This window comes from Lacerta agilis, chromosome Z, assembly GCF_009819535.1.
Source record: "Lacerta agilis isolate rLacAgi1 chromosome Z, rLacAgi1.pri, whole genome shotgun sequence".
Lineage (NCBI taxonomy): Eukaryota > Metazoa > Chordata > Lepidosauria > Squamata > Lacertidae > Lacerta > Lacerta agilis.
Genome location: NC_046331.1, coordinates 8,125,207 through 8,142,727, shown reverse-complemented (window position 1 = coordinate 8,142,727; position 17,521 = coordinate 8,125,207). Strand labels below are relative to the sequence as shown.

The 17,521-nt window shown below is 47.5% G+C and overlaps 1 protein-coding gene across 2 annotated transcripts in view; it reads left to right on the top strand.

The window, feature by feature from the left end:
* ARRDC1 (arrestin domain containing 1) overlaps positions 1 to 17,521 on the top strand; it is a 49,776-nt gene that overhangs the window by 8,699 nt on the left and 23,556 nt on the right. For both annotated transcript variants that reach the window (XM_033137784.1, XM_033137783.1), the window contains exon 2: positions 11,287 to 11,397. In XM_033137784.1, coding sequence (XP_032993675.1) covers positions 11,287 to 11,397 — 111 coding nt within the window. The remainder of the gene's footprint in view (positions 1 to 11,286; positions 11,398 to 17,521) is intronic.

Genomic DNA, 17,521 nt, shown 5'->3' with positions numbered 1-17,521 from the left:
GGTGATTTGAACCCTGGTCTCCCAGTTCCCAGTATGGGCCTGTAACCACCATACCACTGGCTAATAAATAGGTAAATACCCTGGGTGTGTTTCCGTACCACAAATCTACATGAGTTGTTCTGCCTGGCTTTGCATCTGGCCCACCCACAAGTGACATATGGCTCCTGAAAGGTTCCCTAGAAGGGCATGTTGCCACAGACCGGGAAAAAGTTCCCCATGCTCTTGATTTGGAGCAATATGAATGGGCTTCTGAGAGCTCAACTGGGTAACGGGAACCAAGGAACCTTTATAAAGCAGGCTGCCAACTGAGGCAGGGAGCCAGGACCACCCTCCTCTCCTACACAGGGATGGCCTTGGACAAATGCAGATGCCTTGGGAAGGGACTTTGTTGACTCAGCAGCTCCTGGAACATCTTGGTCTTTTCTCTGGCTGGGGGCTGCAAAAACAAGGGAGCGGGGCTGGCTTTGCCTCTTTCAGCATGCCGTGTTCTCTCTCCCTAGGATCAGAGCTGTCATATTAACGCTTTGGGTTGTGGTGGTGGTGAGAGAAATTCTCTTCGGTAGGCTTGGCGAGAAATAGCCAAAGCAGGCAAGAGAAGCCCTCACCTCATACCCTGGCTTCAGATTTTTGCATTCAGTTTGCATTTCTGCCCTGCCTTGTAGCATAGACAGAGATGGCAGCCTTGGCCTGAGGGCACGCATGGGTGTCACAGCAGAGAGGGCGGCTGAACCCCTGTCCCAACCCGGGATGGTTAACTCCTCTTGTTGCAGCAGCTAAGGCAGTGTCTGGTTGGCTACGGTGAGGTTTGCCAAGTTGCCTTGGCAGTGGGGTGTGTGTATATGAAGGTGTTTTGGAAAGAACACCCAAACAACTGCCAACTTTTTTGGGGGTGGGTGGGAATGCTGGCATTACTTTTTAAAATAGCTCCTTAATGCTGCCTGTGGCAATTATTCTGGAGTAAGAGCTAGCAAGAAATTGGTAGCAGGTCCAAATTTTAATACCTCACCTCTTCTCCCCATGATCCATTGAGCTGGAACAAAGGCGGTTATATCAAGTCAGACCATTGGCCCCTCTGGGTCCCTCTATATTAGGGGCCAGCAAACTTTCTAAGCAGGGGGCCGGTCCACTGTCCCTCAGACCTTGTGGGGGGCCGGACTATATTTTTTTTTTGGGGGGGGGGGAAATGAACGAATTCCTATGCCCCACAAATAACCCAGAGATGCATTTTAAATAAAAGCACACATTCTACTCATGTAAAAACATGCTGGTTCCCGGACTGTCCGCGGGCCCGATTTAGAAAGCGATTGGGCCGCATCCGGCCCCCAAGCCTTAGTTTGGGGACCCCTGCTCTATATTGACTGGCATTGGCTTTCCAGGATTTCAGACAAGAGGTTTCTCCCAGTCCTACCTGGAGATGCCAGGGCTTGAACCTTGGATCTTCTCCATGCAAAGCAGATGGTTTGTCACTGAGCTGCAGTTTAGGAAGGTTGTTTGCAAACTGGAAGGTGTGTAAGATGATAAAATATATATATATCTGGAAACCAAGCCTTATGAGGAAAAATTGAAGGAGCTGCGTATGTTTTGCCTGGAAAAGGGGGAGACAGAGGAATTAAGATGGCCATCTCCCAATGTCTCAAGGGGTGTTACATGGAAGATGGAGCAAGCTTGTTTTCTCCTGCTCTGGAGGGTAGGACTCAAACCAATGGCTTCAAGTTACAAGAAAAGAGATTCCAACTAAACGTCAGGAAAAGCTTTCTGACAGTAAGAGCTGTTTGACAGTGGAATAGTCTCCCTTGGGAGGTTGTGGGCTCTCCTTGGAGGTTTTTAAGCAGAGGTTGGATGGCCATCTGTCATGGATGCTTTAGCTGAGTTTCCTGCACTGCAGGGGGGGTTGGACTACATACTCCTCAGGTTCCCTTCCAACTCTAGAATTCTATGATTCTAAGACTTTTGCAGCAGAAAGGTTTGTGGTCCTCTGCACCCAACCTCAAAAGAAATCGATGGCTAGGACATTTGGGTAGTCGGTGGAGAATTAGTGTGATGTCCCAGGATGTGGAAACTTTTCCTCCCCTGTTGAAAGCTGTATTTAAATGAGGGGGGTGGGGAGCACTCAAACATGTGACTTGCTCCACCTGCATTCTAAAGTAGGGTTGTACCACATGCTCTGTTTCTGATTGTATGGGTCCGCTTTGCTTGTGCATCATCTGAACATAGTGCTAAGTTGATGGGGCAGCAACACTTATAAACATTCTGATGGTGGGGGAGGAATTTGTGATGACTCCGCTCATGCTTACCGCTGGCGACTCATGAACATGCATGATGTGCGAATTGGACCTTGGAACCTGTGGCAGAAGAGTGACTCAGCTGCACCCAAGTTTCCATAGGTGCTTACAGGTGTGGACATTGAACAGTGTCCCAGTTATTGCTGCTCTCCTTTAAACTGTGAGCGGAATAGCTACTCTAGTTCCATATTTCTTTAATTCATATAACAGCCTTCCCCTGATTAATTTTACTGGGCGGACAAGCCAACAGCTATTGCTAATTCACATTCAGCGGCACCTATATTTTCAGTTTGATCTATGTTACGTTGTGTACCAGCGTTCTCTGGTACCAACAACCAGTCCTTTTTTCTGGGGGTTCTCGAGGGTACGCACTACCAGCACCTTCCCCCCCCTTAAAATCCCCCCCACAAACAAACCAAAACACCACTGCTAACAATGGCATCCAACTAATGATCCCCCCCAGCTGCACTATACATTTAAATCACACTGAACAGGTGAATATGAGGGGGATGATTTGCTCGTGATGTCGTGCAGAAAAAAAGGGAGCCTGGCAATTCTGTGTTGAGTGCCCAGTGTAGAAGTAACCCTAGATCGTGGGTGGGGATCCTCGGGCCCAAGGGCCAAATGCAGCCCTCAAGGCCTCTCTGTTTGGTCCTTGGAACTCACACCTCACCAACCTGGCTTTGCAACCTGGCTGAAATGTGTCCTTGGATGCTGTTCTTGCTTGCCTGGGTGGAGAGCAAAGAGGTGTGTGCGCATGCATTTGCATAGAAAGTAGCCGGCTGTGCAAAGGTGAAATTCACATCCCTTGCTCAACCCACTTTTGTCTCTGACCCCACCCTCCCACAGGCACTGGAAAAAAAGACTTTAAAAGATTCTCCAAAACACCAGTCATCACAATTGGGGCAGGATAAGAAACTGCACTCCATTCTAGCCAAATGAACAGGCCTATGAGTGTGTACAAAACAGTTTCCTTCAGACTTGCAAGATAATCGAGCTTGATCTGTCCTGGTGCTAGGAACTGATAATAGGAGTAGATGGTGGGGGGGGGGCCATAGCTGTCAACTTTTCCCTTTTCTTGCGAGGAATCCTATTCAGAATAAGGGAATTTCCCTTTTTTTAAAAAGGGGAAAAGTTGACAGCAATGGGGTGTGTGTGTGTGTGTCTTTTTAGAGCAGTGGTTCCCAAACATTTTTGGCCCACCACTTCTTTGGTTCCACAAACTCATCCCCAGTGTCCTCTACCTTTATAAAAAAAGCATTGTTCAGAATAGCAGGTGACATGACCCGCTAAAGAAGATAGAAGCACAAGAAAATTCTAAACAGTAACCAATAATTGGAGATTTATTCAAAATTCAGTTAAAACTATTCAGTTTAATTAACTCAACAAAACTGATGAACTTGATCCAGTCATACCAGCTTTACAAAGCCTATAGTCACTTGCTGCCCCCTTGCCTTTTAGCTCCCCACCCCACAAAGTAATCCTACTGTCCCCCATGGGGCAGTACCACCCCTTTTAGGAACCAATGCTTTTAGACCTTTGTGACTTCTCACGTCATGTTGGATTAATGTTTTGTTTTTAAAACTGTACAATGGTGCCAGTGGAGCCGTGGTGTCTTGCAGTGTTGGGCCTGGTGTTTGAAGATAATCTCTCTCCCATTTGCTCAGTGGATTCTGAAAGGTGGGGGGAGCTTAGGCAGAGAAAGAGAAGCCAAATATCGAAGCTGGTCAGCAGATTTGTTCTGTGATTATGTGCCCTGTCCCTTGTGCTCAGCTTCAATTTGTTATTTTGCTGAGGTTTGAAGTGGGTAGGTGTGGAATCTTAAGCTTCTGGCTGCTCGTTGGTGTTAGATCATTGCAATCTCAGAAAACCCCTCCAATGTCTTGTTGAATGCTGGTCACCCAAAGAGAAATGAGTTGATTAAAATTGAGGAATAGAAACTTAATGTTGAGGCGTTGCACGACTAGACAATTTATTCTGTCAAAGAAGTGGCAAGTTTTTAGGGAACTAGAGTGCGTTGGATTAATCGGCTCCAGTCCACCAAAGCTGGTGCCACAATAAATTGCTGTGTCTTTTTAAGAGTGTTTTACGGGTCCTCATTGTTAAGCTGGCCATTTCTCATGTTTTTATCTACTCTCGTTTGACTGCAGTTTAAGATTTATTTCATTCTTATAAACTGACTTGCATGTCACTGTCCTGGGCCCTTGCATCTTATTTATAACCAATTGTAGTTAAGAACATAAGTAGAGACCCTGCTGGATCAGGTCAGTGCCCATCTAGTCCAGCATCCTGTTCTCACAGTGGCCAATCAGATGCTTATTATGGGAGGCCCACAAGCAGGACCTGGGTTTAACAGCTGATACTTGTGATTCTCAGCAACCTTGGTAGCTGTGATGATTTAGAGTTCCATTCTGTTAAGTATCTGGTGAAGACCTTCCTCTTCCAGTGAGCATTTCAAGTAGATACTTTCCACAGCCGTTTTCTGTATTGGAACTGCGTTTAGATTAATAATAAAAACGATTTGTTACCTGCCCTTCACCCTAAAGTCCCAGGGCGGGTTACAACATTAAAACACAGTATTAAAAATTGTTTGAAACAACTTACAGTCACAAATGTACGCTGCATTATTGATTGCATGTTCCCTGCCCTGAGCTCCTTTGAGTGGAAGGTTGGTGATATAAACTTAACTTATACAAGGTGTATTTTGGGATGGTACCCAATCTTCATTCTACTCAGAGTAGAGCCACTGAAACCAATGGACCAAAGTTAGCCATGCCCATTAGGAATAACTATTGGATACAACTCTTGGAACCAGCACTCTTGAGAGGACTTTTTTGAAAAAGACTGTGGGGACAGCCCCAGAACGGATTGTTTGGGGATCAGACCTGAGTGGCACATCAAACACTTGATCAGTTAGTTCTCTTATCTGGCATGTAATTGGTATAAAGTTGGTGCACACTCCCTGTTTGGTTTTGCACAATGAGCTCTGGCTCTCTGTGATCCCCGTTGTGCCTGCTTTCCAAAGACAGCTGCAAACTAGACCTTCAACCAGCATTTCCCATCCCTCTAACATTGTCCTGTTGATTGGGGAGGGATGGAGTGTCTGCTGCACTGGCTTTGCCCCAGAGGCACCATGAAGTTCCCTGTAGCCATTACACAGAATCCAGAGAAGCCTGCTCCACTGCTTTTGTGTTGCAGCGTGGTATGAAGTGCATTACTCATTTTGGAATGAAGTGCCTAGGAGGGAGGCTTTCAGAGGGTTTGCTGTGGTAAGTCTGTTGTAGCCAAAAAGAAAAGAAAAGAAAAGAAAAAAGGTCACATGGCACCTTTTTATGAGTTACCCGGTAACAGATGTTGTGGCATAATGTTTGTGGAGTAGAATCCATGTCATCAGGTGTATTAATTATTAATTAATTAATTAATTAACTAACTACTTAATACTTCATTAAGGCGAATGGGGCAGTGCCCCACATCCTCAGTCCTTCCTCAGTCACTCCTTGCCTGCCTGCCAGTCTTACTTACAAACTCGCTCAGGGGGTGGCCAGCTTCCTTCTCCTCCTGAGGGCTCATCCAGACTTCTGCTTGCCCTGCCACTTCCCCCCAAGGAAAACCCCATCTTTACTGCTCATTTGGAGCAAACATCAATTGGGTTTTCAACAGATTCATATTTAATCCAATTCAGTGCTTAAAAGAGCAAGATTTCCAGGGAAAGCAGTGTGGAGCAAACAGAAAACCGGGTCCTCCTATCATTGGTTCTGACTTTTGGGCTTCTTGCTTTCCACCCTACCAGTCTAGCAGGCACCAACTGATACTGCACCCTATCTACCAGGGAGTTTCTCTTCCTCCCCTCTTCCTGTTCCTTTATTTGCCGGGGGGGGGGCACTTTGTTTAATACCACTTTAAATAGTCATGACTCCCTCCCCCCCTCAAACATCTGGGAGCCGCAGTTTGTTAAGGGTGCTGAAAGAAGACCCCTATTGTTTGGAAGAAGCCACGACTGTTTAAAGTGGTATCATAGTGCTTTAAACATATTGTGTGAATGTGGCCTTAGCAGTGTTTGATGACAGAGGGGTAGAACCAGCTTGCAGGTGAGGGTAACCCTTCCTGCGTGAATGTGAGTGTTGTCAGAATACCATCTGCAGGGAGCAGCAGGGTCACAGTATGGCTGTGGCTCTTCAAGGTTGCTCTCTGGTTAGCACACAAATGGGCGGGTGGTCTGGTTCTGTGCTCCAAGTCAGCCGTGCCCTTTTGTGCTAATAGCCATATGAGGTGGTGGGACCTCTTCACAAACTCGAAGGGTCTCTGTGTCTGTTGCTAAGGAACTGTAGACTTGACTGTGGCAGTCCTTTCTCTTTGAAAGGCTGTCTCTCTCTCTCTCTCTCTCTCTCTCTCTCTCTCTCTCTCTCCCCCCCCCCCACTTCTGTCAACCCTAATCTCATGCCTACCCTAAAGGACTCAAGGCTTGCTGTTTTGATCATGCATGCAACCCACCACTCCGGTGAGCAGCAGCAGCAGCAAATTGATTTGGCAAACCACCTTGAGCCAGGTTGGGCCACCTGCCACATTTCCAGGTGGCCCGTGTGTTTGTTCCCCCTCCTAATGTTGTGCTCAAATGTGTTTGTTTGCCTGCACTTCAAAACAGTAACAGGTTCACCATCTGCACTGTACCTATCACACCACTTTGGCTTTCCCACAAAGATTCCTGGGAACCGTAGTTCATGAAGGGTGCCAAAAGCTGCTAGGAGATCCCCATTTCCCTCAAAGAGCTACAAGTACCTGTGTGGTTCATAACACCCAGTTGCTCTTCCCAAGGAACTATGGGAACTGTAGCTCTGCGAGGGGGAAGGAGAGTGCTCTCAGCATTTTTAGCAAACTATAGTTCCCAGGATTCTTTACAGGATGCCAGGACTGTTTAAAGTGCTATGATGATGCTTTAAATGCATAGTGCAGATGGGGCATTACTTTAATGCTTCCTTTTATTGCCAGAGAATGCCAATACAGTATACAGCATAACATAAATCAATATAAAACACACTGTCACTATGAAGGTATATTAGAGATAGGCTTCAAAAGAGAAATTAATCAAGGAAATCTTGGCTATAGGATGCTATTTGGGTTGCGGGTCTGGAACCAGACTTGATATTCTTCTTACAGATTAAGGGAGAGCAGCAAAAATTGGGCACTGTTCATCACCCACATCTGTAATCCTAAAACCCAGAAAATGGGCTCAAGGTGTATGGTGGTTAAAGCTGAGCAGGAAATGGGTGGGTTGGCATCCGGGTGGAAGATTTCTTGGAAGCCCCTTATAAGTTGCAGCAGGATAGAAATACATAAAGTGATACACAAGCAGAATTAAAACAAAAAACAAAAACCAGAGTCACATTTGAGAGGCAGTGTGGTATAGTGGTTAGGCTGAGTTTTGGAGCTTAACTAATGGAGGTGGCTGAGAACAAAATGGGATAACCCAGTGATTTTTCAACCAGTATGCTGTGGCACCCCAGGGTGCCTTGAATGGTGGTCAGAGGTGCCACGGGCAACACTGGCCTCTGCCACTCTTACCTTCGCCCCCTGCTCTGATGCCCTCTCACGTCTCTGCTTCCAAAAGGTCTGCACAGCTGTTCATTGCAGCAGCCCTGGCTACAAGCTCCCTGGGTGAATAGCGCCTCTGGGGATGGCCAAGGGGTGTTTCCCAGGCCCTTGTGGCGCAGTGTGAGGAGGCACCTCTCTTTGGGGAAGGGAGGACAGCTCAGATACAAGGGGTGGCAACAGTGCCTGCCCAGAGGACTCCCAGGGAGAGGGGAGAGGAGGTTGAGGAAACTCCACAAAGGAGGGTGTTTGAAAAGGAGTGAGAGGCTGCCAGCACAGCAGGCAAAGGGTGACATAGCTGGATTCCTGAGCTCCACAAGGGTGCCGCAGAAAGCATGTAGTTGGTCAAGGGAGCCGTGGACTCAAAAGGGTTGAAACCCCATGGCTCCTTGTAAGAAGGATGACAACATGACTTCAAAACATTCTCTCTTTTTCATTGCTCTCAGTACCATTGACCATGGTATTCTTCTGGAGCGGCTGTCCGAGTTAGGAGTAGGTGGAACTGCTTTATGGTGGTTCTGATCTTACTTGTCTGGTTGTTTCCAGAGGGTGGTGCTTGGGGAGTGTTCTTTGGCCCCGTGGAGCCCTCAGTGTGGGTTACGATTTTATCCTCATGCTGATTAACATCTATATGAAACCACTGAGTGGGGTTATTCAGGGCGGGGTTTAGAGTATGTTGTCAGCCGTATGCTGATGACACTCAGCTCTACTGTACTTCCACTTTACCTCTGAAGGTGAGACAGTGGATGTGCTGGATCATTGTCTTGCCTCGGTAATGGATTGGATGAGATCCAACAAACTGAAACTCAGCCCAGATAAGACAACAGCCACACCCTAGGAAATGGCTTTGACTGGCTGGCTAAACCAGGTGAGGGCAGCCGATGGGTCTAAAATCCTTGGTGAGTTAGGGTCTTCCCATGCACATGAAGACAGGCTCTGGCAGATTCAGTGGACAACAAGACCAAGAGTGGTTCCAATCAGGGGGATCTTACCCATAGAGGCTAGTGGTGCAGGGTGCCAAGTTCTGGAGGGCGCCAGGGAAGAGGCAGAGGCTGGACGCGGCACCTCCCAGCATCAGCTTGCTGCCCTCGCCTGCCTCCGCCATGCCGCACTGAAGCAGCGCTGTGCCCGGAGCCTCCGTCTGCTGTGGCCACCGTGGCACAAAGTGCCCAGATGAGCCGGGAGGCGCTGCATCCAGCCTCCGCCTCTTCCCCGCTGTAGGAGCCGCCCTCCAGCCACTGCTCACCTCCTCCAGCCCTGCTGGCAACACTGTTCTCCCTAAAGTATAGGTTGACAACTCTGGGAAAGGGGGCGCCGGAGGGAGCTTTGCACCATGGCGCTGGATATGCTTAATACGGCCCTGGGTCCAATGGTCAAGAAGGCAGTTTCTGCATGTGCTGTAGAGGGAAGTGTGGGGCAGATGGGGCTCCCCAACCTGGGAAGGTAGCCAATCTAGGAGAAGGAAAACACTGATTCTAAACTTCTGAAGCCTTGCAGGAGAAGATTGGGCAGTTGGGTGGTGCCTTGTATACCTCCTTCTGGCAACTCTGCAGCCAAGCTGGTGCCAAATGTATTGCTCTGCTTTCCTTTGGACCACATCAGTAAGGCTGAGAGGGGAGGTCTTGTCATCTTGGGAGCCCAAGACCTCCATACACACTGCCCTGGCTTGCACTCCAGGGAGGTCACTTCAGTGCTGCTAATGCAGAGGTTTGGTTTCATCCCCAAAGGCAGACTGTATTGTCTCTCAAGACAGACAGATGCCAACAATAATTATGGATGTGGTGTGTGTGTGTGTGTGTGTATGCATAATTCCCTCATAACTGATTTCTGTGTTGTTTTCTTCCTGCTTTTGCTTCCTTGTAATGAGGGTGGAGCTTGGCATACAGTTCCTGGCTATGTAGGTGAAGAGCTGTAGCTCAGTGAACTTGGCATGCAGTAGGTCTCGGTTTTAATCCCTGACATCTCCAGGAAGTGCTAGGAATGCCCTCTTTCTGAAGCCTGAGAGAGAACTGTTGCCAGTCAGTGTATACACTGCTGAGCTGATGGGCCAAGGGTCTCACTCTGTGTTAGGCAGCTTCCTATGCTTTTTCGTTGACATGGCATTCACTGAAAGCAGAGGGTATCTAACTTAAAAGCTGACTTAATTCATTGGGACTTTGGAGCTGGTTTGCAGACTTAGTTTGGAGGGCAATTGGTGGCTTAGATACCTACCTTGCTTAACTGAAACTCTGTACTAAGCATTCCCTGCAATGGGTGACGTTATTGACAGATGGCTCTCTGGTCCAGTGGAGGATTCTGTCAGCAGCACTGCAGTGGGAAGCCATTTTTTGCCTATTCCCTCTGTCCCCAGTCATGCTGTTCTGCCCTACCACCCATCTGCAGCAGATTTTGGAGGGTGCAGGGGCAGGTGGCCGAAATATCCCCGTGGTACTGACAGAACCCTCTATTGGGTCAACAAGCTGCCAAGACACTGTGAAGGACACTGCTATTGGATATGTGCTAAAAACTGCTTGGTTCCATCCCCCAGCCTACCCCTGACAAGAATAGCATAAGAGAGAAAGGCGTTGCTAGGAGACGTACCTAAATCATAAATTGGGTGATTGCTTTATAGAGGAAAAAATACTGTATCCTAATATTTGGGTTGCAAGTACAGAGCATGTTTGTTTGTGTGTGAGAAAGAGAAAGGGAGGGAGAGAGGAGAGAGGGAGAGGGAGAATCTTCTCCAGTGCCAAGTCTGTATGTTGATCATGTGGGGCAGGACACAAGAAGAACATTTTGGGCAATATGAAACTTTTTCATTCTGTCCCACTCTTAACATGGGATACAGACATGGCATTAGGGTAGGGTGGCCCAGTATGAAGCCCGTGGGGACTTTTTGGTGGCCCTTGGCAACGTTTGATGGCCCACTGCCCTCACTCTGCCTTCCCAAAGCCTGGTTATTGAGATGCTGGGCATTGGGAAGTCGGCATGAGGGCTCTAGGACCGTGCCAGAGCCTCACGCCTCCTTCCCAACGGCTGCTGCCTCACTTACTCAGCTTTGGGAAGGCAGCACAAGGGCTGGAGGGGCATCAAATTTTGACCTCACTCCTGTCTCGCCTCACAAGGCAGTTATTGTGGCCCACTTGGTATGAAACGTTGGACAGCTCTGTATTAGAGGAACCTTGGGTATATTTGTACCACAGCTTTAAAACAACAACAACAAAAAACCTGTCATGGCTTGGTGCCAGCAACATCTGGACTTCTAACAGAGCATAGTTAGGGAGCAACAAGGTTCCTCAACTTTGGTGAATTGATTGCCTTACTCAGCACTGGGCAGCTTCCTAAGCTGATAAGCTGATAAATATTGATACTCTTTATTTTGGCTTGCCAAGAAAGCTAATATTTTCTCCTCCTCCTCTTCTTCTCTTCTCCCTTCCAGCTATCAAGGTGAGCTGTGTGGGTTCCTGTGGGGTCTCCAGCAAAATAAATGACACTGCATGGACAGTGGAGGAGCAGTACTTCAATACAACCCTTTCAATGGCGGATAAAGGTATGATTGGGGGAGGAAACTCTGGATGTAGATGGGTCTGGTTTTTTAAATGGTTGTGTGGCAGCAAGGACTTGTACTGTCTCCTGAAAAGGTCTCTGACTCTTTTCCTGGTAGCTGGTAAAAGTCAAAGCACAGCTATGCATAAGTCTCTAACTCTGGCTTTGGAATTGTCAGACTAGGACCTGGAAGACCTGGGTCCAAATCCCTACTTGGCCATGAAGCTTGCTGGGTGACCTTGGGCCAGTCACTACCTCTCAGCCTAACCTACCTCACAGGGTTGTTGTAAAGATTAAATGAGGAGGGGGGGAACCAGGTAGGCCAGCTTTGAGCTCCTTGGAGAAAAATGGGGGGGGGGAGGAAATCGGTCAATCAGTAACTACTGTCTGATTCTCTCTCTCTCTCTCCACCCCCCCCCCCCCGGTATTATGAGGCCATTGTGCTTCTCCCCTTATATTGAGTCAAACCATTGGCCCTTTCGCCTTTTATTAGAAGAAGCTTTAATACCAGGTGTCTGCTTGGCAGGGGGGAAAGAGTTTGACAAGTGGAAAAATGCTCTTCTGGCCTTTCCCCTTCTAGTTGCCACCTGCCTTGCATCTTGCAGGGCATCCTGAACACAGCATTGACAGGTGACCTTGGTTTGCACAGGTGGGTTGGTAACCCATGTGGGATTTTACAGCAGGTGCAAGGAACAGATGTTGCTGAACTACGACTCCTGCAATCCCTGGCCACTGACCATGCTTGCTGGAGCTGATGTGAGTTGTAGTTCAGCTTGAAAATTGCTAATAATAATAATAATAATAATTTTTATTTATACCCCGCCCTTCCTGGTTTAAAAACTGAGCTCAGGGCGGCTAAGAGCAAATATAAAACATTGATTAAAATGCGACTTAAAAACAACATGAAACAGCATAAAAATACAACGTAAAATGCAGCATTAATATCAATAAAATTCAAAAATTCAGGGGTCATTTTGGGGGGGGGGCGGGGAAACCCAGTCAGTAGACATCAAATGATCACCAGGGCTAACTGGCCAACTTGGTCCTATTAGGGTCAGCAAGGAGACCAGGGAAAAATTTAAATGTGGGGTCCCAGAAAGGGTTTCTTTGTAGAAGAGAAAAGGGAATAGAGGATCAGGCTAATTAAAATTGAAGGCCAGGGGGAATAGCTCTGTCTTACAGGCCCTGCAGAAGGAGATCAAGTCCTGAGCTGAAGGAGGAAGTTGGGAGAGTGACACCCTTTCCCACTTCCCCTTCGGCTCTATATGCTTTTCAAGGCTCAGATATACAGCTTTTAACAAGAACTCTTGGAAAAAGCAAAACGTTTGTGTTAAGTCGTGGGTGCAGTTTGTGCACTTTAAAATTTAAAATTCCTTGTAATACTGTGCTTTAATTCTGTAACCTGTGCTGGGACCTTAGGGCAAAGGGTGGGTAATAAGAATGATCATTTGTCTCTTGCTAGTTCAGAAGAGCAGAGAGAAAGGTGGCTGGGCTGGTGGCACCTACAGTTTAGCGTCTAGATCAAGGGAGGTAATAGTACCACTATATTCTGCTCTGGTCAGACCTCACCTGGAATACTGTGTCCAGTTCTGGGCACCACAGTTCAAGAAGGATACTGACAAGCTGGAACGTGTCCAGAAGAGGGCAACCAAAATGGTCAAAGGCCTGGAAACAATGCCTTATGAGGAACGGCTTAGGGAGCTGGGTATGTTTAGCCTGGAGAAGAGAAGGTTAAGGGGTGATAGGATAGCCATGTTCAAATATATCAAAGGATGTCATATAGAGGAGGGTGAAAGGTTGTTTTCTGCTGCTCCAGAGAAGCAGACACGGGGCAATGGATTCAAACTACAAGAAAGAAGATTCCACCTAAACAGTAGGAAGAACTTCCTGACAGTGAGAGCTGTTTGACAGTGGAATTTGCTGCCAAGGAGTGTGGTGGAGTCTCCTTCTTTGGAGGCCTTTAAGCGGAGGCTTGACAGCCATCTGTCAGGAATGCTTTGATGGTGTTTCCTGCTTGGCAGGGGGTTGGACTGGATGGCCCTTGGGGTCTCTTCCAACTCTAGGATTCTGTGATTCTATGATTCTATGAACTTTCCCAAACACCCAAATGTGCTTCAAGTGGGCCTTGGAGAGTTGGTGGCCCCTGCTTTACTAACTGCAGTTCCCCTGATACCTTCAAGGGCAGCCCCATGTACAAAGAGAACCAGTGTGCTCCCAGCAATAATGTAAGCTCTCCTTCTTGCATACATCCTGTCCCTCAGAAGGAATGGCATTTAGCTAGTAAAAAAAATAAATTGCTTTTCTGAGCACAATGGCTTCCTCCCTGGTGGGAACAGCATCTTTCTTTCTTTAGGGCTTCCTCCTCTTGAAAAGAGCCCCCCCCCCCACCCCAGCCCACCTGAAAGATTCCTGTTAATGAGCCACTTGGCACGGATCCATGGTGTAAGGTGGATGGGGGACCTGGCCGTGTTCCAGAGACTCTATAGGCTTGAATGAGCGGCGCCTTCCACTGGCTGGCAAACAGGTTGCAAAGGGCACAGATTAATTTTGAGCATCGAAACTAGTCTGCAAAAAAACAGCAGCAACAGTGATGCTTTGTTAGTAAATGTACACTGGAGGGGAAGGGAAGGGTGTGTAGAGCAGAGGAATTTCAAATGACGCACTGAAAAAAATGGGAAATGGGGCCGAAGGGAGCAGCCAGACTCGCTTGGCAACTTCTGCTTGACTCTGGACTTTGAAGCAAGGTGAGGGGAAGCTACTTCTACACCCTGAGCAGAAGTGTTGCTCCAGCTGCGATCCTCAAGCCCCACAAGGCGGTGTTCCTTTGCTGCTGCAGGTGGCCTTGGGATCTTGCTTAGAGCGCTGTGTGTGTGTGTGTGTGTGTGTGTGAGAGAGAGAGAGAGAGAGAGAGAGAGAGAGAGAGAGAGAGAGAGAGAGAGAACAAACTTTCAGGTTGTTGCATTCAGTAGGAGGTTCCTCTTCTGCCTTTAAATGTCCAGAGCAAAACGGAAAAAAACCAGCTGAGGATTTCATCCCTCCAAGTGTTTTGGCAAGTTCTGCAGCAGGCGCGTACTCCAGTCTGAATCTGGATTTAAAGGGCACTAGCTCTTGAGAGGCTATAAGGACATCTTTCTACTGATAATTTGTCAGCATGCTGCCTCTGAACGTGGGGGTTCTACCTGGCTGTCGTTTGCCAAAAGCTATTGGTTAGACATCTCGTCTATGGATTTGTCTAGCTCCCTTTGGAAGCCACCTAAGTCTGTGTCCGTCACACCTTGTGACACTGAGTTCCTCCATAAATTGTTTATTTCATGAAGCAATTTATTTTGCCTTTCCTGAATTTACCTGGTCTTTAGGTTTTCATTATAGGTAACCTCCAAGTGCTAGTATTATAGTGAAAAACAGCCCCTGTGGCCACTGTCTTCCGCTTTTGTAGGAAATACATGCTGTGGTGCTCACAAACTACTAGTTAATTCAGGAGTGTTGTTGCTCACAAGAGGAGGTATGTTTAGATGAAAATGTAGGTGGTTTAACAACCAGGCTTAGTGGTTACATTAGAGGGAGCGGGTGGTACTGTGGTCTAAACCACTGAGCCTCTTGGGCTTGATGATTGGAAAGTCAGCGGTTCAAATCCCCGTGACGGGGTGAGCTCCCGTTGCTCTGCCCCAGCTTCTGCCAACCTAGCAGTTCGAAAGCACACCAGTGCAAGTAGATAAATAGCTACCGCTGTGGTGGGAAGGTAAACAGCGTTTCCATGCATGCTCTGGTTTCCGTTACGGTGTTCTATTGCGCCAGAAGCAATTTAGTCCTGCTGACCACATGACCCAGAAAGCTGTCTGTGGACAAACGCCGGTCCCCTTGGCCTGAAGCGAGATGAGCACCGCACCCCATAGCCGCCTTTGACTGGACTTAACCGTCCAGGAGTCCTTTACTTTTTTCTTTTTAAAAAAAAAACCCTTTAATGTTTACATTAGTCCTATCTTGACTGCAGTTCTGCTAATTGACATTAGCCAATTGACATTAGGTCCAGGGCAGAGACCTGGGTGGGAGCCCAGATCAGTGTTAACCATTATTAACTTGATGGAACAAGTAGCCAGGGATAACTAGCCAGTTAGGCAAACAGAGGGAATTGGATATGTGAGCAAGGGGAAAATATGTGCAATCCTGTGACCCTCTTAACCACAGTTAAGACACAGCCCTAGCACAGCCACATTTGCAGAGCTAAAGGAACATTTGGCCCTCTAGATCAGGGGTCAGCAACCTTTTTCAGCTATGGGCCGGTCTACCATCCTTCAGACCACGTAGTGGGCCGGACTATTATTTTGAGGAAAAATATGAACGAATTCCTATGCCCCACAAATAACCCAGAGCTGCATTTTAAATAAAAGCACACATTCTACTCATGTAAAAACACCAGGCAGGCCCCACAAACAACCCAGTGATGCATTTTAAATAAAAGGACACATTCTACTCATCCTGGACCCTCCGTGAGAAGGTGATTGGGCCGCATCTGGCTCATGGGCCTTAGGTTGCCTACCCTTGCTTTAGATGTTGATGGGCTATAGCTTCCATGATCCCTAACAACTGGCCACAGGAAATGGAGTCCCAGTACTGTACTAGTTTTCTGGGAAAGCAATGCAGTTGATGGGTCCTGGAGAGGCACTCAGTCCAGAATGGCAAAGACTGCATAGACTGGTTTAGGTGTAATTGTTCTTTTTGACATTTTAAATGTGCTTTTTATTATCTGGTTTTATGTTTTATTTGAGATATACAGTGGTATCTCTACTTACGTGATCCTTTTGTTACGTATCCTTCGGGATATGCACGCGGCAAACCCGCAAGTATATTTCCGGGTTTCGCCGTGCACGCATGCACAGAAGTGCTCTATCATGCCGCGCACATGCACAAAACAGGCACCACTGGTTGCGGAAACCTTGGGATCCGACCAGATCTCCCATCCACAACCGGAGGTACCACTGTATATGATGATGTTGTCCTATCTATCTATCTCTATCTATCTATCTAATCTATTGTAAGCCAATAAGGTCAACATTGGCTTTTAACCATGCTCCAGATCACACACCCTCCCCTCTCGTAAAGAGATCCCACCCCAACCTCCAGCCAGCCTTAAAGGTAAAGGTAAAGGGACCCCTGACTGTTAGGTCCAGTCGCGGGCAACTTTGGGGTTGCGGCACTCATGTTGCTTTATTGGCCGAGGGAGCCAGTGGGCCATGTGGCCAGCATGACTTAGTTGCTTCTAGCAAACCAGAGCAGCGCACGGAAACGTCGTTTACCTTCCTGCTGGAGCGGTACCTATTTATCTACTTGCACTTTTTTGGTGTGCTTTCGAAGTGCTAGGTTGGCAGGAGCAGGGACTGAGCAATGGGAGCTCATCTCGTTGCGGGGATTCAAACCGACGACCTTCTGATTGGCAAGCCCTAGGCTCTGTGGTTTAACACCCAGCGCCTTAACTTTAGGTAATTGCTTTACTGCACAATTTTGGGGACCTGTACAAATAAAATGGGCCATGTTTGCATGGGGGGCAGTATGCCAAACTATGGCTAGGGGCAAAAGTGCAACCCTGCTGTTTCCTAGAGAAGGGCTCTCCCCTGCTTTCTTCTCCTCCTTTGTTGAATGAAGAACTGCAGCTCAGACAAGGATTATTTGGGACCAAGAGGTGGTGAGGCCATACAGGAACAGGAAGTGCAAGGCTCTGGAGCTCCCCGTTTGCTTCCACTGGATGTTATACAATATACGTATAAACAATTTTTTTGTATGGAACTAACTGCTGCAAGATTCAGTGACCATAGGCTTAGATGGCTCTCAAATGGGATTAGAGAAGGTACCCCCAGTCAACAGCTTTTTGGCAATTGAGGATTGCAATTAAGGTCCCCCAAGCGCAACCGGCAACTGCAGGACAAAACTTGGTTACAGAATGTGGTTAAGGAGGCAGCACCTAAACCATGACCTCAGGGTTGGATGGCACACTTAAGTCAAACCTTGAACACAGTTAAAAAAAGCATTTGCTAAGGCCAATCAGCCTGCTGAACGTTATTGGGAAGATTTACTCAAGATACTTGCTCAACAAACTAACGACCTGGATGGAGAACAACAATATCATCGCAGAG